Source organism: Trichoplusia ni, chromosome 2 (genome assembly GCF_003590095.1).
Source record: "Trichoplusia ni isolate ovarian cell line Hi5 chromosome 2, tn1, whole genome shotgun sequence".
Taxonomy (NCBI): Eukaryota; Metazoa; Arthropoda; class Insecta; order Lepidoptera; family Noctuidae; genus Trichoplusia; species Trichoplusia ni.
In genome coordinates, this window is record NC_039479.1 from 15695032 (window position 1) to 15720516 (window position 25485).

General features: G+C 38.1%; 1 protein-coding gene across 7 annotated transcripts in view; it reads left to right on the forward strand.

Annotated features, from left to right (window-relative positions):
- The window catches only part of LOC113508401 (teneurin-a), a 108735-nt gene that overhangs the window by 73095 nt on the left and 10155 nt on the right, over positions 1-25485 (forward strand). For 2 of the 7 annotated variants that reach the window (XM_026891419.1, XM_026891418.1), the window contains exons 2-11: positions 9830-10083; positions 17709-17828; positions 17905-18588; positions 18673-18867; positions 18943-19152; positions 19474-19659; positions 19816-19962; positions 20078-20285; positions 21815-21841; positions 24746-24865. In XM_026891419.1, the coding sequence (XP_026747220.1) occupies positions 9830-10083; positions 17709-17828; positions 17905-18588; positions 18673-18867; positions 18943-19152; positions 19474-19659; positions 19816-19962; positions 20078-20285; positions 21815-21841; positions 24746-24865 (2151 nt within the window). Of the gene's footprint in view, positions 1-623; positions 684-9814; positions 10084-17708; positions 17829-17904; positions 18589-18672; positions 18868-18942; positions 19153-19473; positions 19660-19815; positions 19963-20077; positions 20286-21814; positions 21842-24745; positions 24866-25485 lie in introns of all 7 variants that reach the window. The other 5 variants (XM_026891413.1, XM_026891414.1, XM_026891415.1 and 2 more) reach the window with 5 other exon arrangements.

Consider the following 25485-nt stretch of genomic DNA (forward strand, 5'->3'; position numbering starts at 1 on the left):
GGCTTCTAGTGTTCCCGATAAACAGAACTTTTCACAATGTAATGTTTCCACGACTCTTGGTGATATCCGAGGCGAGTTTTTGATTCAAGAGCACATATTTGGTGAGAGCCGACCAAATAACGGACCACACAGGGTGGCTCCATTTGTCTGAGCTGCTTGCTCCCCGAGAGATAACAAACGTGCTCGCCGCTCTCAGCTGCACTTATCTAAACACTTAACTCGAGCCATACACAAACAAAGCTGCACCCTAACTCACTTTTTACCACGAAACGTCTTTTTTTACCCTTTAGGGCTTCGCGGCATTGCATGCCTTGCGTGCCGAGAGCCTTTGTTTGTGTCCGGAAATTCATGCATTTTGCCGCAAGTGCAGTTAAAGGAAGATACATTACAAAAGAAATGACCTTTCCGTTTAACATGTGACGAGTCACTGTTCCCCCGATAAGGACGTTCAATTACTTTTTACTCACCTCCGTCCCATTTCAGTAAAAGCATTATTTGTCCGCTGTATAAAACACATTACCGCCGTCCAATATAATTTCGTTGTATAAAAAACCTTTTAAGACAAGCACCTAAAAAAGGTTGACGACGGAATCTTTCTAATAACAGTTTTGGTCTTGTCCAAGGTACACGTCATCGGGCGTGACTAACGAATGGCTCGCCCTACAGACCCTAAATTCAGAGTCGTAAGTATCAGTGACACGACAGCGCCGGGGCCGGCCATCTACGAAGGCTGCCGAACATTACCATAACTCTCAGCGACCCATAAACGTAATTAGAGACACCAATAACACACCGAACACTTGAAACACATTAATCCCTTCTGATTGGGGGTCAACGATCTCGGGTCTATATCATACATTATTACAACCCGTGGTATCCTGCTACAGTTCAACTCCTACAAAAAATAAACGAACCACCGTGACGTTCAGATTAAATACTAAGCAGCGGGTGCGTACTGTGTAGATATACCTGAATAAAGATCTCCGATTAAACAAGATAAGGACTAAATTAGTGATCTCTGTTAAGGCTTGAAAGATTAGCGTGACTAATTACACGGAATATGATAAAAAAGACGTTGCTTAACTTTCATCGATGCCGGTCGACGCGGCTGACATGTAAAACTCGTAATTATCTAGCGACTACGTAGAAACGGTACATACTTAATTTAAATCTTACAACCATTAATAATCCGTACAAAGCCATTTAAACTTTGATAGAGATTGATAAATCTATTAGATACGACTAAAGCTCCGTTTAAAAATATTTTGGTTCGAATCATCATAAAGTACGTGATTTATTATCATCTGTTGGTATAAACATAGTTAGTAATCATCAAAATAATATTAGTTATTCATTAATTAACTTGAAAAGCCGTATAGTGTTTCCGCCAAGTGAATATCGGAATCGCAACACGAAGTACTAAAGGTTTGAAGGTTGGTCTAACGAAATAAAACATACAAAACAAAAACCTTTTAAACGTTTACCAGTACACAACAGAAGCATAATAAATAACTTGAATCAAATGTACCCTCTTGCAAATACAATTTCTCCCCTTAACATTTACTTTGTAATCGCATTATAACATGGCAACAAAAACCGTTCGAGGATTTAACCCTTAGAAGCCTGATTTTTCAAATTAAATTAAAAAAAATATAGGTGTATTCTGTGCAGGAGCTAGATAATTGGAAAAATAATAAAAAAAATCATAGTATGTATTTCATATACATATTTCGAAAAAAAAAACTGGTATCAATTTTGATACTTCAGGCATTAGACTTTTTTTTTTATTTCAATGTAAACGACACTATGCAATAATATTATAAATCAGCCTAACATTTAAAAAAAAAACGAATTACAAGTATACATTCGGTTTGAAAGTTCGGTATCAAAATTGATACTCGAGGTATTTAAGGGTTAACTTGTTTTTACTGCATAACTTTTTGCCACTTCTCTAAAGTTCATAGCTCTTCGTTTGGCCCCCGACACTAATATCGTCTATAAACTCGAATATATTATTGCAGCGGCAAATCGTTTTTCTTCTAAATGCTATAATCTTTTGAGGTTATTTAACGACCAGCATTTTTATTAACCGACGACGTTTGATTAACTTACTCTAAATTCCATTTCAATACGTATTCAAATTTAAATTGTCCTACTACGTAATTTTAATGACCGTTCTTAATTTGAAACGTTGACTTTATTCTTCAGAAAAGATTTTGAATGCAACATTTTTTTTTCTAACTTATGTAATAATAATTTCACGTTATAGTACTAGGTTTAATAGAAACGCATTCGAAAGTCTGTACTGGCTGATAAGATACAGTTTAAAGTGTCCCTGCCAGTACGCAGTAACCGTCCTGACAACCTGTTTGGCTTCTCACAGTTTCTAAATGCCAATCTTATGCATTCGTCATTAGCAGACGTCACAGCCATTAAACGTGTAAATATTCACCGCGCAAGTAAACTGTTTTGCAATTCAATGGGCTAGTGCAAGCAAACGAATGACCCTTATCATTTGGCGTGGCCTGGTCAAGCGTGCGACGGACGTACCGACCACTTTTATTCGTAATAATTTATAAGCTACGGTCATCCTGTTGAAATATGGACATAAAGTTCTACGGTAAGTGACCTACTCCAGTTTACTTCTTTAACAAATGCGCACACCGGCACCGCCATGTCTGTGTAGGTACCGGCCACATTCAACCTAATACAATTATAAAATGTGAATTGCTAATTCAGTAAATTGCACGCTTTAAATGTAACTGTGACATTTTCTTCTTATATGAAATTATTGCAAGTAATAAATTGCTGGTAGTTTCAAATGGCACGCTATAATTTTGAAATTGAAACCGACCGTGCTTAATTGATAAAATATTACTCATGGAATTGCCGTTTAAACATTTCACGGGCCAAGGGGTTGGTTATAGGCAAAAAATGTAGATGAAACAAAATGTCAATCGTGTTTAATTCAAAGCTAGGGTCGCACTGGTTGGCTGGGACATGGGTAATGTAGTGCAACAAATGACTCGCGCCCCTAACTCATCTCAGCGGTTTTTGTGTCCGAGTGTGAGTCGCAAAAAGCAATCCACATTTGATCCTACGTAGTCCGCTTTTGAGTCCAAAATTGAAACTAATCTTACTACGATTTATAGTGACGAATATTCAGTCACCCCTATTTCGCGACCTACAGTTACATTGTCAATAGCTTTGTCTCTACCGCTGTGACAAGTGGTGTAGTTTATATTCGATACCCGCTTTATTGCTGTTTCCAAATCCTAAAAGGGAATACTTAATGTATTTTTCTTTAACGATAACGTTTTATATCTTATAAATAATTGCCAACCATTTGTATCTATTAAACATCGCTATCGAATCGCCCTCAGCAATCGCGTAGTTCAAATTAAAGCAAATGCTCTTATCGATCGCTTTGAACTCGAAGTTATTTGTCTTTCATTAGGCTCAAATCGAGGAAATCCAGTAATGGATCCTCATTTGTATCTTCCTCTGTATAAATAATGGCGTCGAGCGACGATCCGCACGCCTCACAGCCGCCCAAAACAAATATAATCAGAGAGACATTGTCTCGGCGCGTGTTGCTCCGATATGACCGAGTACACAACTTTCGGACTATGGTCCGTCAAGTTTAAATAATACTAACATACAAAAGAGTAGGTACAGTAAACTTCCAAAATGACATCTAGGACATATTTGGTCTCCTAAAATTCCTTGTAAGCTTAGAACTACGAGACATTTAGGGCTTGTAAGGATATTAACGCTAACAACAGACATCGCATACTTGCCATCAATGGCAGTATGCCAAATACGATACTTGCTTTCACACAAAACCCATTTTGTGCCTTGCGACTTTAAAACAAGCAACCCAAATTGCTAATTTACCCTTTGGACTGTAAAACCGAAATCATGTGTGGTAAACACATACCAAGCCTACTATTGGCAGTACCCATATCAATGTATGCCGAGAGCCCGCACAATCTATTATCAGAGGAGGCGGGGGTGGAATGCGATAAAATTTTTCAATCAGGCAACCACCGAAAAATATTTACAGTGTAACCCGAGGCAGCAGGGAGGACAATATTGTGAAGCGATAGGCGAGAGGAGCCCGCGGCGAGCTGGCGGCGGCGGCGCGCGGGCCTTCCGCCTCTTTGTGCCGCCGACTGTCGAAATAATATTGAACTCCGGGTGAAATACGAGCGCCCGCGGAGGGACGTCTCCTGCGAAACCGTTTTTCCGTTTCGCTGAACAATAGCAGGCGTTTAGTTTAGGACATTCGTGCCTTAAGAAATTGAGCCGCACAAGGTGATACCTATTGCATTTATAGGCCAATGACCAAAATAAGTAGTATTAAATTTAACAACCTACATTTTCGTTCTTATAGTCAGGAGGAAAATTTCATGACTTGAAAACAATTAAGCTATTATGTGTTTTTTGCATCGTTCATTTAAACCGGTTTGGAAAAAAGTTGCTATTTTTGTTCCAACTGTTTCACTCGATATTTATTGCAGAACTTAATTTGCATTTCCCATGTATTACCGTAATAATATCTTCAAACGACAAACACCGTAATAAAAGGCTATCGCATACGATTCTCCGTTAGGTATGGAAATTGTAGGCACCAGCGGTGAGTCCGCCCCCTGCTGCACTGCTTGGCTAATGGAAAATTGTTTATCACTATCGGGTTTCTGCGCGTGAGCACGATTATTTACGTGCGGGCTCTCGTAGTCTACCCGCCAACCAGTAATTGGCCGCTTATTCGATATCGCTTCCATTCATTTCCAACGATAAACCTGCCTAGACCCGCCTAGGGCGCGTTTACACAGCCCAGTAAGCTCCTGAGTTGATATCGTGTATGATTATCTAGCTTGGTTGCGTGATAAACATTGAATGTAGATGAGTTCCAAAGGTAATCTTTGAATCCGTTCATATTATTATTACGACTATAATTTATAATTTTAAACCATTTTAGTTTATTAAAGCCTTAAATATGTGACGGTGGACTGAAATAAACAAAAAGCAATATTCTTACCTGTGCTTAGTTTTGTAATTCTAACCTAGCTTTAGTTTATCGTAAAATGTAAATGTTGTCACTTCCGCCGTCTGATATATTTCTAGGAAAATGATATTCGCTAAATATAGTCGAGTGGGCGCGTACTTGCGCTAGCCGCGCGCCGCGAGCTGCGAGCCACTCTCCCATTCATGAATCAACTTCAGCATTACCTAACCGCCACACGAGACGACTAAAACAAACATCACGCTATGAGAGTTATTAATAAGAGTTGCGAGTTCAATGAATCCAAGCGTATGTACCGCATTTAAATCTCTGTATCATTTCAATGTGCACCGCACTTATATTTTCGGTCCACCGATACTATTTACTGCAGCTCCGAAATTAATGAGCACCAAATCGAACCAAGCTATCGCGGAAATCAATTACTATATCAATTTATATTTATGAACTCATCCACCGATCTAAAGATTGTATAAATTTAATTGACTGTCATAGTTAGCCTGTTTTATTACCTCAACATGTAATTAATATGGCTATAGATTAAATTCAACGTAGAAAAATCTCATTCGAGAACCCATTTTGACAAATGTTTTTTAATTAATCCGTTGGGTGTGATCGGTGTCGAATAAGGCAGCTATTTAAGTGGACAGATGCCAGGCGTGGTTGGCTGCGGTTCGGAGAGATGTATGAGCGCCACTTCTTAACTCTCTGTTTATTTTGAATTTCCTTCGTTTTCTCTTTTTATGATTCTCGTCCGTGTAAATTCCTCGTTTCGGAACGCTTCAATCTAACTTTCCGCTTTAAATAATAGTAAGCAGTATGTATGGATGATAATTTTATTCAGTTTCTTTGTAGTGAAAACGTTCGTCGAGGGAGGAAATTGGCATAGCGGGGTGATGCTATTGTTATACATTTCGTTTTAAATTGGGGAGCTTTCTTGAATTTACACCCGTGACTTGCAATAGGAGGGTGCCGCGAGGGCTCTCCTTACTACTAAGGCTGCGTATTTGTATCGATTGATCCGCAAAGTGTTTCATTCGGGAACCTTTTAATCTTTTTCTTTATAACTGACACTTGAATAAGTCTCTTAGAGCCCCCTCATTGTTAATTCTTAGAGAATACCTTCAGCGTTCAATATGAATTATGCGAAACAATCATCATTGAAAGCCGCGCCCAACTCCGAAGCGCTTATTTTGAGTTTATCTCATTGTTCTTCATTCAACCAAAGGGGCAATTAGTTCCAAGGTATCTTAAAATAAACCGACTCGATATCGTTATTATAGAATGTTACTCGTATTAAATAAAGTCGATAACATCTTCCAATCGGTTTTCGACCCTCCTGTGAATGTTGAGGGCGTTTTAAAATCGACCACAAAAGGAAAACAAAACGTTTAAATTGAGTAACGCAACCACACCTATAACAACGATCAAATAAATCTTCGGCTTTAAAAGTTTCGTAGCAGAAAGTAGAGACTATTGTTCAACGGAGGAAAAGTCTTATGAATGTTGTTTCAGTTGAGTTTGTAGCAAACGATATGCTTATAAAATATACGTACCTATACGCATACTTTATTATTAAAAAAGAAAATAATGCTAAAGTACTATTGTGAACAAATGAACAAATAATGAACCGATCTTACTTATCCAAAAAAATAATCTATTTTGACAATGAATTAATAACATTATAACGTAAGCATCACAAGTCACTGTCCGTTGATAACATTTAACAATATGGTGTCTATTGCATATGTCGTGTTTCATACAAGTTTTTAGGAACAAGAGTCATCTGCAAACAGTTTACGCAAATAGCTTTCGGCCTGATGTCCACAACCGGTCACATACCACCTGTTACACGTAAATAAACTTCATATTGAGTGTTGACATTTTAATTAAATGATGAACTATATCGTTATGCCCACATAACAGCTAATCATTCTGCAAGATACTTACTTACCGCTAAAATTTATAAAAAGTTGACATTTGTTCAATTAAATCGAACATATTTTTCTGGAACGTGTTCCATAAAACTTAAAACTTTAATATTGGACACTATGTTATTCATATATTATTCCAGCGAGATATTATCATAATTAGGTGAAACAAAAGATTGGGCTAGACCACGAAGTGATAAGCATTTTTATTTACATCACTCATACCATTAAACCAGTTGAGCGGAGCAATCATTTTAGGGCTAAAAGCGTTGTGGTTAGCCTCCACAGGCCTATATTTAGGGGCGCGATGCAATAAAAGCACATCGCTGGCCGGCCCATTCCCGCACGACTGTGCAAGATAAATGGAAGGTCCGGGGCGACCGCGGCGAAGGAGACGCGTTCTCACGGCCCGTGCCTGCGTTTCTTTCTTTTTGTTTCATCTGGTTTCCGAGTTAGAGGTCGCCGTTGCGCGCTCGAGACTAGAAGTGACCGCTGCACGCGCGATTGTGGCGATAAAAACTGTGCGACAGCGGCGGGCCTCGGACGACTAACGAGCCTACACTTACCTGCCAATGTTTTTTGTAATGTGCCATTCTTATACATTACGACGACCGTTATTTCCAATGACGGTTACTCGTGTCCGACTAGCGACTACAGTAATAACGAATCATTGTGCTTATATGTTGATGCATCTTTTCGTGTATACAAAATTGGTACTTACGTTAATTAGTCACGGCCCTCGCACGGCTCTACACCTCTGCTCATTATTTACCGCTTCATTAAGAGCTCACGCGCGACGAAAGCCCGTCAAAATCTCGCCAAACGCCCGTCCGTCCGACACGTCGCCGTCGCCGCTTGAAATATCGCAGCATTGTCCTACAATAACGCCGTCGTCGGCCTCGTTAATTGTCTTAGTCGGCTCTCTCCTGCGAGGGATCTTCTTTATTTGAAAGAGGAACTTTCATGGTCGTAAAATAGAATTCTCGCATCCGTTCCGAAACGAACGCATTGCGGTATTGCGCAAGATTTCATTACAAAACCACTAATTTCTTCTGACAAAAACAGAATGAGAGCATTCGCCTCATTTCGGTATCGTTCAGTCGTTGTTCTTACCGGTAGGTAATAGCAATGTAAGATTATAAACAATAAAATCCATTACTATGATGATGATGGGCTCAAAAAACAATTTCGGATACAGTTATCTAGGAAATTTCGGCAATATTTGAAACACCGGTTCTCTCTGTAGAATTTACCATATTATTTTTAACATTGATTGCATTTGTTTCTTATTTATGCTAACAAGCAACAGTTGTTAATGGTATACTATTTTGGAAGCAATAAAACTCCCAATCAAAACAAGCACGATATAAAAAGTTAAACTTGTAGTAACGCCCATATTTTAATAGCCTGTTTTATTCTATCGCTAATTATACATTCCTTAACTTTTATTTAATAATTCGAATGGGCACTTATTTTAATTTATTTTAATGCGATGGTTAACCACAACTTAGCTTCATAACAGAAATGAAAAAATCTAAGAGAACAGGTCTGAAATGGTGTTCGACTAGCAATTTTCGGAAATTGCTTTATGAATGGTCAATATTAAGTACAAGCTAAAATATTCTAAGTCATATTGAAAAAGACTCTTATTATTATTATGGAAATTTGGTGATGTCACGAAAACAAACTTGCACAGGGGCCAATAAATGTGCAGGATCAAAAGTTGAAAGTGATGAAAGTATTATATACAAAGTGCACATAATATACAAAGGCGGCGGACATTCTAAAAGCCATTTAAGGCCAAAGTCTGCGTGCCGGAGCATTGTGATTTCTGTACACGTTTTAATGAATTCGTCCTTCCGAACGTTCCTTGGGCTTCTCGGCCGCTATTCAAAAGAAAATTACAGTCAAGAGCCTCTTCGAAACAAACCCTTTAGGAGTCACGCTTCGTTCTCGCTAAACTTGCTCCAATTATTTCTATTCTCTTTTTGCTTATTCCTTTATGCGAGAGGTCATTATAGTGGCGTCAGTTGGTGAGCGCCTCGGACCGAGCCATATGTTCTCAGCTCCGGCCTTTAAATTTAGTCGTGACAGTGAAGTTCGGATAATTGATTAATGGTCTGCAGGGCGGACGTGTTTAAACGCTTCGGTCGACGTTTTTTGCCGGCATTCCCCGTAATGATACGTTTTGATTGTCTTCGGGGACTTTAATAAAAGAAGCGCCATATGGCGCGAGGCAGAGATTCGCTTCACCGACAGTTGGGCATAACATGTTACGACATCGACACCACGAGTTCACATCTACCTGAGATAAACAACGGAAACTTGTTTTTCCAGCCACCATAAGGCGATTTAATATCAGTACGGAATAGAAATCCAACATTTTTTTTCAATTTACTGACAATCAGGTCACCTACTTTGAAAAGTTTTGACATATTATTTGTATTTTCTTCTCCTCCGTTTCTGAAACTTCTTAGTTGAAAAGTAAAAAATTGACCCAGTTCTTAAAATCCAATTAATAAACGTCACCGTTGTTTGCGAAGTAGAGAAACCATAAAATTTTGTATAAACAAACAACAAAGAATATTCTATTTTTCAGGATGTCATACAAAATTACATTTTTATAATGATGTAAAGATGCGATAAAAAAAAATTAAGTGCAGGCGACATATTTTTTTTATTATAGTCTTTCATTACTTTTGTACAGAATGGCAAAAGAGTAAAACTCGTTGAAAGCCAATATATTATTTTCGGTAAACACATTTATTACAGCTCTACATCTGTACAACGGATCGAAGATAAATATAATCACCTGAATAAGATTGACTTGGACAGCTGACTTTAGCTTTAATTGTAGTATGTTGTGCCACAGATTGGGCGGCGCGCCGATGTCGAGCGGGATGGGCGGCGGCACGCTGGGCAGCGGGCACTGCCAGCTCGCCAACCAGCCGCTGGTGATGCCGGTATTCCCGCTGCGGGCCAGCCAGCCGAGCCCCGTGCCCGTCTACTCGCCATCCCGCTTCCACATAGACAAGCGGTGTCAACATCGCTGCACGTGGAAATGTCTCGCCATTACCATGATCTGCCTCTGCGTCATCTTAGCGGCGATGCTCGCCTACTTTATAGGTAAGTTTTTATAAGTATTGTATTAAATTATTGGATTACTCATCACCGAACCCGGATGTTAATTATTTATTATGCCTAGCCTAAATCAAAGTCGCGTCATCATAAAATAAAAAAGCTGCATATCGTCGATAATATTCAATTAACTGAAAACCATATTGTTACAATATTGTCGCATTCAAACTTTTATTATTATGCAATCCATGCGTCTTCGTCCATTAAGTAAGAAGCTTGTTGCAATTCTCAACTTCGGAAACTTATAACTACTGTACTTAAGTTTGATTGAAAAGTTGCGGCCTGATACTTATGAGCTGGCAGACTCCAGTTATTCGTACTTCTGAATTTATTGTTAAGTATAAAGTATCCATAATATCTACATAATGCATACAACTGCAGTGGGACTACGCCGCAATCTACATTTCTGAATGATTTATCAAAGTCTGTACAGTTAACGAACTCCGACTCCCAATGACAATTTTAACTGGACAGCAACAAGCCCATGTCTATTTAATATTGAAATATCCAACTAGTAACATTGACGATACATCTTTGTTTCTAAAATCACAGCGGGACGTAGGGAACTCTCTCGTTAAGACAGTATTTTTATTAACTCGCTCGGAATGCCGATTAGAATATTCATAACATTATTCTTTCACAATCCATTAGCGGTAGTGTATGGGCTTCGTTCGGATGAGACAAAAGTTTATTGTTACTATAATGACGTCATGTGGGGTTAACTCCATTCCGGTGTTACCGAAATGAAATAAATTGTTTTCGTAAATATCGGTATCGGTAAGCTTTTTAGTAAATATGACTCTCCCACGTTTGATTCAAAAGTAATTTAATTTAGCTATGGCCCAAACCGGCTGCGGTATAACAAAACCACAAAATGTTGGCGGTTGAAATACCTTTGTTGTCGTACAAAAAATATTGCCTTCCATACCGTTTGTTGTTTCAAATACAAATGCAGACTAAAACTATTAGCATTATTACATGTCTGAGCCTAATCCTTGCGCTACCAATCTGATTGTTTTACCAGATTACAAAGCAATGTAAAATTGCACTCGTATGCTTTTATCCCCTTAATGCCGAATCGTGCCTGAAGCGGGATTCCATCCAATTAAGGGGCAAGTTCTCGTACTGTATGATTGGAAACCGACAAAGGAATCGCCCTCGAGGGTTACACAAGATTATATAGTCCCTCGGACTTAACTCTACACAGAAACAGTAGCAAAAATGACTTTGACTTCTACAAATTGCAACCCATTATGGTGCTGAGATTACCAATAAATAAGGTTACTAGCAACATTCTTCATTGCATTGCTAACATGTATAGCCATTATTAGGCATAAATGTTTTATGTGTAAGCAAAGTATTTATTATATGGAGAGTCAATCAATAGACGTCGTAAACTCATGTCTAAACATATGCATCAAAAAATAATTATTTGGGTAATTCAAAATCATTGTAACGGAAAACACCCATAAAAATACTTTTATGCATTTATGGTTTTACGACCGAATCATAATAGAAAAAAAGAACGTGTCCATCACCAAAACTCAATTACGAAAGGTGATAAATTCAAATATTCACTTCATGCATTCAAATGAGTTGATTAAACATTGATGTTTTGATGAAAACAGACGTTGACCATTAGTCTTGTATATTCTTTGTTTAGATCTCGTAGCCGGCTTCCACAGAGAGGTTCGTAAAAAACAAAACAAACATCAGAAAAATATAAATGATGCGCCTAACGTAAGGCAACGCGCGCTGCGTGCCTCGAGCCCGCGCCCGTGTTACAGCCGTTATAAATTATCTTACACTTCCACGTCCCATGTTATTTCACTACGAATACATCAGCCACTCGCAATCCCTGCGTACCCGCCAAACGACCAATCATAATTTATACATACGTAATGCTTCATAAATCGCAAAAATAAATCCCTGTTTGATTTAACGACGAACAACTAATTCCTTTCTTGCGGTATAATAAAACAATACATTACGTTTTATATCTAATGGAATGGCACATTCTCTCAACTGCATGTAATGCTTATTGCCGCACAGAATGTACCTACATGTTACAGAAGCATTTACGTTAACGACGGAAAGACACGAAACTACATAAAGGACCTACGATACAGTTCAGTCAGAAGTGTACTTAAAATAAGTTTTAAAGCAAAATACGTGCTTGATCGTACACTATTTCAATTAAACTGGACAGATCTCTCCATACAAATTATAGTAAAAGTATGAGAACATTGCTCAGCTGAGATACCATTAAGTAAAGTAGGCTATTATCTGTAAGCGATCACCAGCACTTCTCCCAAACCGCAGGCACACGAGGCTACACAAAAATAACATGGAGCCCGTCACGGGTCGCGACCGACGACGACGCAATACTTGTGGCCTATATTCGAACATACGTTTACCCTGCCGAGCCCTCGCAATTACTATAACAACTCGAACGATAATGACTGTATTCTTTGTAACTTGTTATTACAGACATAGTCATCCCTACGGTGTATTCTACTCACATAAAACATGAAAGCTTTAGGTCATCATTGGATTTTCGAGTTACATTGCAAACCCTAAAAAACGAAAGTGTTAAAAAAACTCCATTCTTTAACGGCGTAAGCTCTCTCAAAGAAGTTATTTCGGAAATTCGAGACCAACGAGGGTGAAGAACGAATGTGTTTTTACTGACATTGTCGCAGAGAGGTTATTTGGCAGAATAAGAAAAGGAAACAAGCTTAAGAGTCGTATAAATGTGGCGACTCAAGTCCCGCAAATTCCTCACGTTTCTTTAAGGAAAAACGTTTAACTGAAGACTAAGGCGGGAATAATACTAACTTTCCAATAAAGCAATAACAGCAGAATTGCATTTAAAGAGCTTACAAATGTTTCCTTAATTTAGTGTAGTTAAAAGGTAGTCGAAGTCGTAACGTTTTAAGTGGTAGTGGATGTTAGGTAGGAGCTGTAGTTGGTTGTGGCGGCTATACGTATATCGGGCTGGCACCTACTTGGGCACGACACGCGAATCCCGTATAACAGTGAAGCATTCGTAGAAACAATATGTCGTTGGGTGCACAGCCGCATTGCCATTTACGCTAAAAGTGCTCACTCGCTGTAATGTCGGGAAATGACTTTTGTTTATTTCCCTTCAAGCGACGTCTTTCAAAATGGAGGCGAGGGTGGCCGCGATGGCAAATTATGTCCCTAATAGGGACTCAATTAGGGACTTAAATGATCATTTATACAAAATTAAATTGCTTCCGGTAATAGGGTATTTGTTTAACTGCAATAACAATACAAGCGCGTCGTGATACTATAGAAAGCTATAACGAATATTATGTAGTGTTCACTTTCTTATACAATAATCTTTGTTCTAATCTTGGATTGTAAGACAAACATGGAGTCTTCCAGCTGCTTATTATCCTGTCTATTTGTAAACTGTTTGGTTAACACTGCTCTCAACCAACTGGCCTTTGAAATATCTTTATTATAAAGTGTTCTTGACTATGATTGCGTTACAAACGTTAATACAGTTATAATTACATCGAAAATAGATATTTAACTTGTTTGATATTCTGAAGATCTATGTGGATTGTGAAAGAGAGATGCCGCTTTGTAACTATGTATTGCGCTGTCACGCTTCCACAATGACAATAACAACAAGAAAGGAAGAAATGAAACTATATATAAAAATACATAACTATAATATTGGCACGTACTTAATTCTAATCTGTATTTTAATTCCGTCCGTTTAGCGACAACACTTACTTTCGTTCAATCAAGTTATATTTACATTACAAAAGTTTTCCCAACAAAATAATAATTTAAAAGTTTATTTAGAATAGTAATTATAAACGCTTCTGCGTTCTAAACTATAGTTTCAATTTAACTTAAGCCGGCGTTCTACTAAACAGTTTGATCAAACACTATATAATACGCTCGGAGCACGCTACGAGCCACTAACTACTTCACTTGTTTCGGCAACGTTCCACTGCCACAACTGAGACAAAAACTTATTTACATACGTATATATGAAGCGAGCACTGGCGGGTTAATCAGACTTACTATTTAGACGAATGAGCTGGATGAAGCTAGATTTTACGTAAAACTATTTTTTTTTTTTTTTGCATTATTGGAGAACTCACATAAAAACCGGTTTGGTAGTAATTACAGTAGTTTTACAAAACGGATTCGTATTTTTCTTATTTAGCCCAAATTATTGAAAATTATTATTTTTCCATTTTTATACGCACTTGGGTAAGCTATTTTTTGTTAGTAACTCTTCCACATTCCCACATTTTCGACAAAATCTGAGAATAGCTTTTGTACAATCACAAAATGTACCATTCCTTTCCTATGGGTATACGAAGATTATCCTCACATAACAGTTTAATAAAGGATCAATAAAATAAATTCAATCGATGCTTCTTGAAAGTAATGTAATGAAACGAGTCGATGTAAGGTGTCTCTAGTCAATGAGGCTTATCGCTTCCAATCTCAGTTCGTTTAGAAGCCCGTTAAATTATACCGCCAGGAGATAAGGCGGCATGTACCACATCGACGGTGACTGCGGTCACCGGCGACCTGTCCACTCAAAACGATATATGTACCTTTTTCTAATACAACGACACACACGTCTCGAAATTACCACATTTAGATTCCCTTACGATAATATCTAAACCAATGAATCTGTTAAATGCTACCTATTTATATGTATATTAAATCAAACAAGTATCCATGCTTTTTCTTTACAAAGCTTTCATTATAATCACGTTTCAAAAACATAATAAAATATTTTTCTGACACGCCTCCTGGCGTTCCGGATTTGTATCAAATAAAAAGCGGGTCTCTAGTTTAATCCGACATAAATCTCATGGTTTGCGCCGGTAGTTTTAGTGATGTAATGAAAAAATGTAAACCATCTGTTGCACCCTTCATTACTCGTGTGTTGTATGAATGGGGGCAAATACAGCACCGTCAACTTTTTAATGTAATTGAAAATGTGAGGACCCCAAATGTTTTATTAAAGCTCACTCTATGTCGAGCATTAACGCTTTTCAAGTGGTTCGCGCGTGTTTGACGCAGTACGTAATGCTTTTATTATAAAAATAATTTAATACTCAACTAGTGTACGTAGGCTCCCCGCCATAGTTAACAGTAACCAAAAAAACATTGCTTTAATAAGTCGCAAGACTACAATAAAATTCGAGAATTAAACCAATTAGAGAGCTGAGAATTTGGAAGTTCAGTGACACTTTATAAAATGAAAACATATCGAAAAAATGTTAACGATTGTACAAGAAAACAATTTGTTTTTCGTTTCCTATATGCTAATTAACATGTTATAAGTTTGTTATTTTACGATGGTGTGTGTCTCACATATCACTCGACTCGTAAACTTCCCGTAAAACCACGTCACAAATAGAAGCAGAAGTCAATAACTCACTTGTATATAAAGTCACTGCCTTTAATGACGAGATTTTAGTACCAATGATGTAATCAAATTTTAGATTTGTTTGTCTCCACTGAGAAAATGGGGCAAACAAACCGCGACCTCGTGCGAACGCAGTTAACATGCGCAAGTAACAAGGACAATGATATTAGATATCCCGTGTAATGAAAGGAGACAGCGCACATGAACACGGGAAGATTTATCACGTGACTAATACGAGAATGTGCGACGGCGCGTCCGTCCCCCAGGACTCCATCAAACGAGTTTCGCTCCCCCAACGCACGATGCAATCTATACTGAATCGTATTACAATAAATTGTATTAACTCGAAAAATAGTAGAGATAGCAAACATCGTCCATCTGCACACAATCGTCGCATGCATCGCGACCGGAGACCTCGTCACAAGCACCCTCCATTTCCTACCCGCCGTCGTCTGTATAGAAAATTTATAGTTTTTACGAGGGATCATCGGAAAAGTCGCGACTTACCACATTGTCATATTTTGCTTGGCATTGAGTAAATAATCTAGCAAATATTTCATCCGTAATACTTCAACGCTGCGACTTTGCTACCGTTTTGTAGCTTGATAACTATAAAAAAGTCGTAAACATTATGATATCATTGTTTAAAATTTAACCAACATCCAATATCAATATTGATTTAAATTAGATGTTCGGAAATATCGACGTATTTCCATACCATCAATATTAAATGCGGGGCAACGCGCTAGACATGTTTTACTGCTTCATGTCGCTCAATTCAATATATCTCATATTTGAAGTATGATTTTAAAACCATTTCTACATACGCGTTCAGTATTATCATCACTGAATATAAATTGCCTGCTTAACTATTGGTTGTTAAGCCGATAAAGGTTATTGTCGTTCAACTATCTACCCTCGATATGGCATAGTAAAGTTAAATTGTCCAATCCTAAGCGCAAGCGGCCAAATGGCGTCAACGTTTCGTGATCTTATCTGAGAGTAAATCTTGGGGATAGATAGGCAACAGTTGGAACCCGAGATAACTTAATTGCTCCGACACCGCCGAGGTTATGTGCACGAATTCAGAGTATAGCAGAACACTCTTAAGGGTAAAGCATTCAATAAAAGACTTACAATATTAGTAAAACAAATGTTATGTCCTTCGGCAAATTACTGAACATGTTAATTAGCCGAACAAAATCTGGGTTCCGTCAATTAACTCTATAAGGATTGATATATTGCCCTTGACGCAACGCGGCGCATATTAGGCGCACATCCTGCGCACGCTCCGAAACAAATAAATGTTGCATCCCCATCCGAGCACAAATCCTGACCGATCGTGAGCTTCTTACAAAACTAATAAATGAACGCAATAAATTCTCTTTACATTACTGACATTCAATTGCTCCCTTGCAGTTTCTATTGAGTATTCAACCCAACCATTAAAGGGAAAATATACATACGTACAAACTTTTTATTGGCTTTAAGAGATAAATCTGGTCGTAAATAACTTTTAATAAATTTCGTCCAAGAATAAGAAACTATTTTACGCATCAGTAGATACAAAATAAATAGTAATTTTTGATGACTCGTGTCGTCCAAGCCCGTGCTTTTCGTAGTTAACACCGTGAAGAATGATCAAATTAGATCGCGTAGCACTGCGTTCTATGATTGATTCGATAGCCAGTTACTGTCACATAATTTGGAGACAACAGCATTCTCCTGAGCAAGAAGCGTTTGGGTGTCGCTAAGCCACCTACGTGCCGGCAAGAGCGGCCCGCGGCAGTGGAACCAATCGCTCCGTCACACCGCCACAAAATGCAGCACAGCCGTGCTTCGCTTAATTAAAACCCGACGGGACATCACGTCGCCTACCCTGCATTCATGCACCTCTTAAACTTGAAAACAGCGTCTCTCATTGTGTCGCGTTTCGTAACATATAACGCCCAAAGCAACGTTGTGTGAAATGTACCTAATAGAATTACGAGTCGGCTACTGGGTATTATCGATGCTAGACGTTGATAAGAAGCAAACTTAACGGAAACTTAATTGGATGACCGGGTTCGAGAATAAGATTTTAATCTTGAACATAATTTTTGTATTGGTGTTGTAAAAATATACTAAGTAAATAATGTGGTCAAACACCTCATTTAATTTCTTTTTTGTATTGTTTCAGCGTTATCGTCAATTAAAAGTAATATAGACAATTCAAATTGCATTTTGGTACAAGATGTGAAAGCAGTAACACACGCACAAGGAATAAGAGATGCATTATCAACGTCATCACCTTCAGACGGTATGTCAATACCATTTATTAGGTCAAAAAATGCAATGTATTCAGTTCATTTAATGAATAATTTATATTTTTACAGAATCAATATCAACATCTTCTATAGGCGGGTGGTCAACTACAGCAGAAGCAGCATTAGAGTCAGTAGTGATACCACAACAAGCTCAACAAGCTGCTCCACCGCCTTGGTCACCCGCTTTAGAAGTTAGAGAATTCGACGAGTTACACAGTGCAACTATACCTGCTTACCAATTTTGGAGTTCTGAATTCCGCAACAAACAGCCCGCCTACGTTAGCCTTAACTTCACGGTTCCCTGGGGAGCTAATTTCGCCGTATATGGTAGACGAAATGTGGCTCCTAGCGTAACTCAGTACGACTTTGTAGAATTTATACGTGGCGGTAGAGTTGACCACAGACTAAGACGGAGGCGGAGTTCGTTCAGAGATAAAGATCCATTTGAAAGTAGCCTTAATGATTGGGATGCACTTCTGAGCACGATTAGTCCGCTTCAAAAATGGAATCATACGATAAGCAAAAGGTCAACGGATATGAGAGTGAACGTTAGCATCTTACAGTACTTGGACACGGGGAGATGGTTTATCTCAGTATACAACGATGAGCTGCAACCACACAACGTTGAAATGATCGTGTCTGAAGCTGAAGGTGTTACAAATTCCTGCCCCGATGATTGTTCCGGCCATGGATCCTGTTATCTTGGAAAATGTGATTGTGTTGACGGCTATGAAGGACATGACTGTTCAAAAAGTACGTTACTAGTGAATAATGTAAAACAAAACTATGTTTTTTGCAAGCACGTGCGTAAGTTATTACTCACAATTATTTTCGCAGGTGTGTGCCCAGTTCTTTGTTCGGGACACGGTGCGTATGCAGGTGGTGTATGTCACTGTTCGGAAGGGTGGAAGGGCCCGGAATGTGACGTTCCAGCACACGACTGTGAGCCTGCCGACTGTTCCGGAAGAGGTCAATGTATCGCCGGCCATTGCCACTGTAAAGCTGGCTGGAAAGGACAGAAGTGCGATGAAGGTAACATAACATGACCTATAAGATTATAAAAATAATTTTCCTGCTCAAATACTAAAATTGCATTAACTATTTTAGAGGATTGCCTGGATCCAACTTGTGGCGGTCACGGATCGTGCGTGCGTGGACGATGTGTATGCCGGGCGGGATGGCGCGGTGCCTCCTGCAGTGAGCGTGATGCTAGGGTACAACGTTGCCTGCCGGCATGTTCCCAACGCGGTGTCTATGACCTTGATGCAGGAAGATGTGTCTGTGACCCACTTTACACTGGAGACGATTGCTCTCAAGGTAGAACTTTAAACCAATATATTTTTCGTGTTTAAATATAAGTATGGTCTTGCAGTTCTGTGCATGGATTTGTATGCGCGAGAGACAGGTTAGCTTTCGACGCAGACGAAGTAGCAATGGGGGTTTTTCAAAGTTTCTTAATTATTCTACGCCACTGGCATAAAGTGAACGAAAAAATCGTAAGGAAAGGTGGATTTCCAAATGTTTGATTCGAAATCAACATCCATGTGATCAATGCTCCAACCTTCCCTATATGGGAGATAGCCTATGCCTCGCCGTATGCTAATATCTATATTATTTCAACTTACTTTAAATTTACAGTGGTATGTTCTTTGGACTGCGGACCGCATGGAGTTTGTGCTGAAGGCGTTTGCCGTTGCGATGATGGTTGGACTGGCTCCATGTGTGACCAAAGACCTTGTGACACCCGCTGTCATGATCACGGACAATGCAAGAACGGCACTTGTGTATGTACGCAAGGGTGGAATGGTCGACATTGTACTTTGCGTAAGTTTCATTCCCATTAAACACCATGTTACGTATTTCATACAACGTGTTCATTTCATACAAATTACAATATTTTGTATTTCATACAAGTGTGTCTTTTTGTTTTACGATATTTAATTATTATTGACTGCTTGACTAACTTTTTAATGTACTTAGCTGGTTGTCCCAATGGCTGTTCTCGTCATGGCCAATGTCTGCTGGAGGATGGCGTGTACCGATGTTCCTGCGCCGACGGCTGGGCCGGCACCGACTGCTCTATCGCTCTCGAACTCTCTTGCAATGACAACGAAGACAATGATGAAGGTAAGTGCCTCTCTTTTACAGCCAAATAGGTACAAAACTAACACCAAATTAAATTTCGAAAACTAACAAAACCACCTATTGGCAATCACTTGACAATGGCACTACCGTTTTGAAGATGGCATGACGGACTGCTCGGACTCGGAATGCTGCAGTCGGCCTGAATGCGCCGAGCACATCATGTGCCTAGCTTCCAACGATCCCGTAGAAGTGCTCCTCAGAAAACAGCCGCCCTCAGTCACCGCATCCTTTTACCAGCGCGTCAAATTCCTCATCGAAGAAAACTCTGTCCAGAGCTACGCACACATGGACGAATACTCTGAGAGGTATGTCTAGTGTAAGAATACATGTAATTATTTATTTAACAAACACCAAATCACTTCATGTACGTAAAAGATGTCGTTAGTACTAACAAAATATTGACCATTATAGGATCAGTAAACAGAAATCTTAACGATATCTTTTGCACCAGTTGGATTAGGACTGACCTGTCGGTTTTGCACAATTCATGAATTAATTATATTTGCACTTTACAATGATTTTAGATCCGTGATATCATCGCCGTACTGTAATGTATAACCGTCAGAAGAAGATACAAAATTCATTACGACATAAAATTAATTAGGAACTAGCACCTTCACCATATAATATCCCGCTCATCTTCCTAAACCTCTCCGAGGATTTGGTGTGGTTATTTTAATTTAATTGACAACAATACTTTTATAAATTACAATTTATTTTCTCATCTGGTGGAAGTGTTTTGATTTTCCTCTGTTTTCTCGAGTGTAAAAAAAATAAACATTATTGTTTGCGATCCTAGCATGGTTATGTTTTACATTTGAATTTATTATTTTGATTTTGAGTTTTTTTTATTTGTTTTTCACACCAGATCCGATGTGTTGTGTATTGTCTAATGTTCATCCCTTGTGTGTGTCTAACCCTACCTGTTTGTCTAAACAAAATAAAAGCGTATTATGAATATAACAAAATGAAATTAGAAATAAATCAAGCGCTCAAAGGCTTTCGAACAGTTTTGTTTGTCTTCACAGTATATAAATAAATTAATATTTCAAAATAAGGTACAGCAAGAAAAAACTTGAATCATGAAAGCGTTGCCTAGATTACTGATACCTATATCTGCAATAACGGCTGCAATAACAATAACTTAAGTAGAAATCGCTTGATTTTTTTTTCGTACTAAAAAGCATAGATGCAAGTTTCATGATCTAAGTTCGTAATGGAATTCTCAAAGTTTTTATTTGCCATACTTTATACCGTGTGCGTTGATAAAACTCGAACGATCTCTTAAATAAATAAGACAAAGCAAAACTGAATAATAAAAGTAGTCAACCCACCTCGCTTAATATGCAAAAGCGCCTCAAAAAGTTTGTTTGCATTAAAACACGAGCCGCTTCACTATTTTATTTAAGTTTTAAGTCTAGAGTGGTTATATTGCGTTCTGGCATTTGTTCCATCAGCCCTTGTTAATAGGTACCACATGACGGGGTTCCTCCATGCATTCACCATCCAGCATGTTTAATCTCTACATTCAATCTTTGGTGCAACCTGCAAAAAATCTTTTCTAAATTTATTTTTAATGAACATTAGTTAGAATCGTTTCTAGCGGTGGTGTTGTTCTAATGCAAACGGGCTTCGTCTGTGAATCGATTCGTAATGAGTAAAGTATACATCGGTAGATACAGTGTTAAAACGCAAGGTAACCATATAGACGAGTGCAATCGGCCGGAGCGGTTGCAAAACCGGGGTGGGGTTGCACTGAGGGATGTAGGTATCTGTGTAGTAATCTGTCCTGTCTTTCTGTGTCCCTGTGCCGCCGTGTGTCCGCCACTCCTAGCGAGTTCTGGAATTCCTTTACACCATGGTAAGTGTCAGTCAGCCCGCCCTCGCCCCTCAGTGTTCAGTATCTGTTCACCTCTTCCCTTTTGTTGCGACTCCTGCATATGAGTGTGATGCCGGTGACCTTCGCGTGTCTCACAGCTGACACGCGAACGGTACCACTGACGCTTTTTCACTTTTCGTTCAATCCTTTGTCTGTATTCGTTTCATTCTCTATGTGTATGTAACATCTGTATGTTTGTCTTGAATGTTTTCGTGTGACTGCGACAAAATCCTCGCAATCTCAGCGTAAATCAAGCACCGCCAACAGCCCGTGAGCGTCGCGTCTCTAGCGTTCAAATATGATTTGCCGCAGTCACAATTGTATTTTGTATTGTTTATTTGTCTCGTCTACTGTGCTTATATTATAGTTCACATATATACTATAAAATAATTTTGTTATACTATATGAAACTTAGGAAAATCATTTACGCTTTCACGCTAAACGTTTTTAACACAATCGATAGGTGTAGGGCTTGTAAAATATACAAATCGAAACGCGAATTGTATATTATCAATTGAGCAAAATTTCAGCGAACACGCAAATTAAGCTTCAAATAAACTTACCCTTTTATGTGTTCCTTACCCTTTGTCTGCGTCTTTCATCTGTTAACCAACCCCCTACCCTTCGCCCGAGCTCTTTATGTGTTTAGATCCTCACCCTTTGTAACTAACCAAAACACAACTTATTTGAATGTATTCCTACTACTTCACAGCGAGATGATAGCAGAATTATCGACATTGTACATTACAACCATCGCTTCCATTGATCAGTCATTGACGACATTTTATTACACTTTGAAATTGGTGCAAAGAACGTACTTATTGAATATTGTTTCATCGTTTAAAGAATTGTCGACTAATGTACTCGTACAAGCATTAAAAAGTGAATCTTCCGCATTTTGGTTTTAAAACAGCATGGAGACAATTCTTAAAGCGATGTTAATATACATTTTTGAGTTTTTGTTGTTTTTTACGTTTCTAATTGTCATGTTATTTTAAAATAGTTTCCAAAAAAATGCTGAATTCATGATCACTGTCTGAAACATAATAATAATTAATTAATTATTTATCCTCTTTTCAGATACACCTTTTCTGAACTAATAATTATGATAATGGTTTAAAACTTTACTGTAAGTTGTTACAGATACGTTTTGGGAGGTGCCTACCTACTTTAAATGTTTCTTCTTAGGTATAATATTTATAAGCGTACCTTATAGCATTATTATGCGGCTCGTATGCCATTTTTATACGGCCTTCGTACAAAGAGATGAAGAGGATTACATTTTTTATCATAACTTGCGCTCAGGAGTGTCACCGCAAAATAAATAGTTTCTACTTACGCACGCTAGAATATTTTATGACTGTTATTTCGAGTAATACTGACCGCTAATTTTCTTAAAGGATAACTTAGTTTTATACTAAAAGTAATTGTATTTTGGCTTTTGACGCCGTTAGGGTTTGATTAGTAAACGAATTTATTTTAAACACTTCGAAGTTTGTGGCTTAGCTAACAAGCTTTCGCTTACGCATTTTGTAGCCACAATGCTTGCCGTAGCATATCTTGAAAGCACCAGCGTGAATACAAATAATTCAATGAGAAGATATTATTGTATATCACTAATATGTTGATTTCCTAAACCATGAATGAAGAACTTAATTATGAATCTTCCTAAGCATGTTTATAACTTGTATCTAGACACATTTCTAAAAATATTAGAACTATTGATTTCACATGTCAGTACTTATTCTGCACCGCGACATTTTTAATGAAAGTGCATTTAGTCAACATAATTTATGTGTTGTAGACAAATTTTAGTTGCACGGTTGAAGCACTCAGACTTTGTTATAGCTATTTTTAATAATGCAAAATTCAAATGAAACGCCATTAAAATCTCTCTTTGCTTTAAAACGCGTCAGCAAATTCCGTTCTGTTTTAAAACGTTGAAATTTTCGTCTGTGATATCAGCTTTCACGTCGTATATTAGACGCTTTTTGCGCCTCCTGCCGACAATCGCTGCGGGAATCGCGGCCCCGGCATTGAATTACATGTAAAATTAAGATCACGTCGCCCGAACAGTAAAAACCATTTTCTATCAAACTTTTTATTTATATATTGTGACTTTATTGAGTATTACAACAAAAACAAACATAGATGTCTATTAATTTCAATGTGAATCGTTGTTTCGCGAACATTTCTTGCACCAATTTCAACCGTCATGAATATGTAAACGAACATTCAAACATGAAGTAATATAACAAAATTGATTGACTATGGTTTGTGTGGCAGCTGTTACATGCATACATACCTTTCTAGGTAGATTTCCGTTTACGATTTTGTTTCTATCTTATTTTAATTCAATTTTAATTTGTTTTCTAAAAATGGTCAGATATTTAAAATGTAAACAGAAATGTGCCCTAGATTTAGCTGATCCTAATACGAGAATGTGCAATGCTAAGACTTCTTATTTATTTTGTTTTTATATTATTTTCAAACTTTACTTCACTCTCACAGCGTTTACACTATTAAATGAAGCATAGCACGAGACCTCGCTCAACTTTTTATGATCGAAGGTGTGCATTGGGTGATACGTTTCACACTTTAGGGCAATTTTCCTGTTGTAGATATAGACACAATAAAATCAGATATTTTAAATGTTATAATCCTCTTTTGTTTTTATTTTATTATTCCGAATTAAATTAAAAACGCTTATTCTTTTTTTTTCGATAGCTCTTTTGCGTTCTTAATTCGAAAAATATTCTTCTATCTTAATCCTAATTTAAATTAGTTTGAACGTTAAGAGTTAGAGTGTAGGATGTGTGAACCGTATCTCTCAATGCTGTGTGCTGTGGCTCCGTGGCCCGAACTGACGTGAGGTGGTCTGTGCAGCCGCGTGTCCGTGATGAGGGGGCAGGTGGTCTCGCCACAAGGACTTGGAATCATCGGCATCAGAGTCTCCGTCGATCGAGAAGCCCGCTTCGGATTTACGCTCACCAGACAGGGTGGATGGTTAGTAATAAACAAGTTATAATAAATACTGTGTGGAATGATACTTATAAGACTTTAAAATACAAAGATCGCACCGCAGTAAAGAATAAGGACAAAAACGATTAAAGGCTCTAGTACTCAATCTCTAAAAAAATAAACGCCGTGGTTGTACTAATACACAAAATGTTTGCGTACTTAAATACCATTACAAAGTAAATAGTAAAACGTGTACGCTTAAAAGGTCCTCAAGCATCAAATAACTGATAATAAACCTATTTTCCTTAATAAAAGCTATTATCCTATTATATTATTCGTCATTACTATCGTTTACGATTTCCCTCTACTTTTTTGGTTATAGTACCTAAGCGTACGATAAAAACAAAAAAATAACAATTCCTTTTATAATCAAATGTGCCTAAGGGTAGCTAAGTCTTAATAACCAGAATGTACCTCAAAAGTTCTAGACTCCTTGCCAAAAGATAATGCCAGTACCTGTCAAGAAGATCATTTTACAGAAGTAAATAGTATTCGTTAGTCAGTAATGGCCGTAGTAGCTTCTACGTTACCCGCGCACGTAAAGAAACCAATTAATTCAATTGTACTTTTTTTCGTTGCGTGTCCAATATATCATATTCACTGTT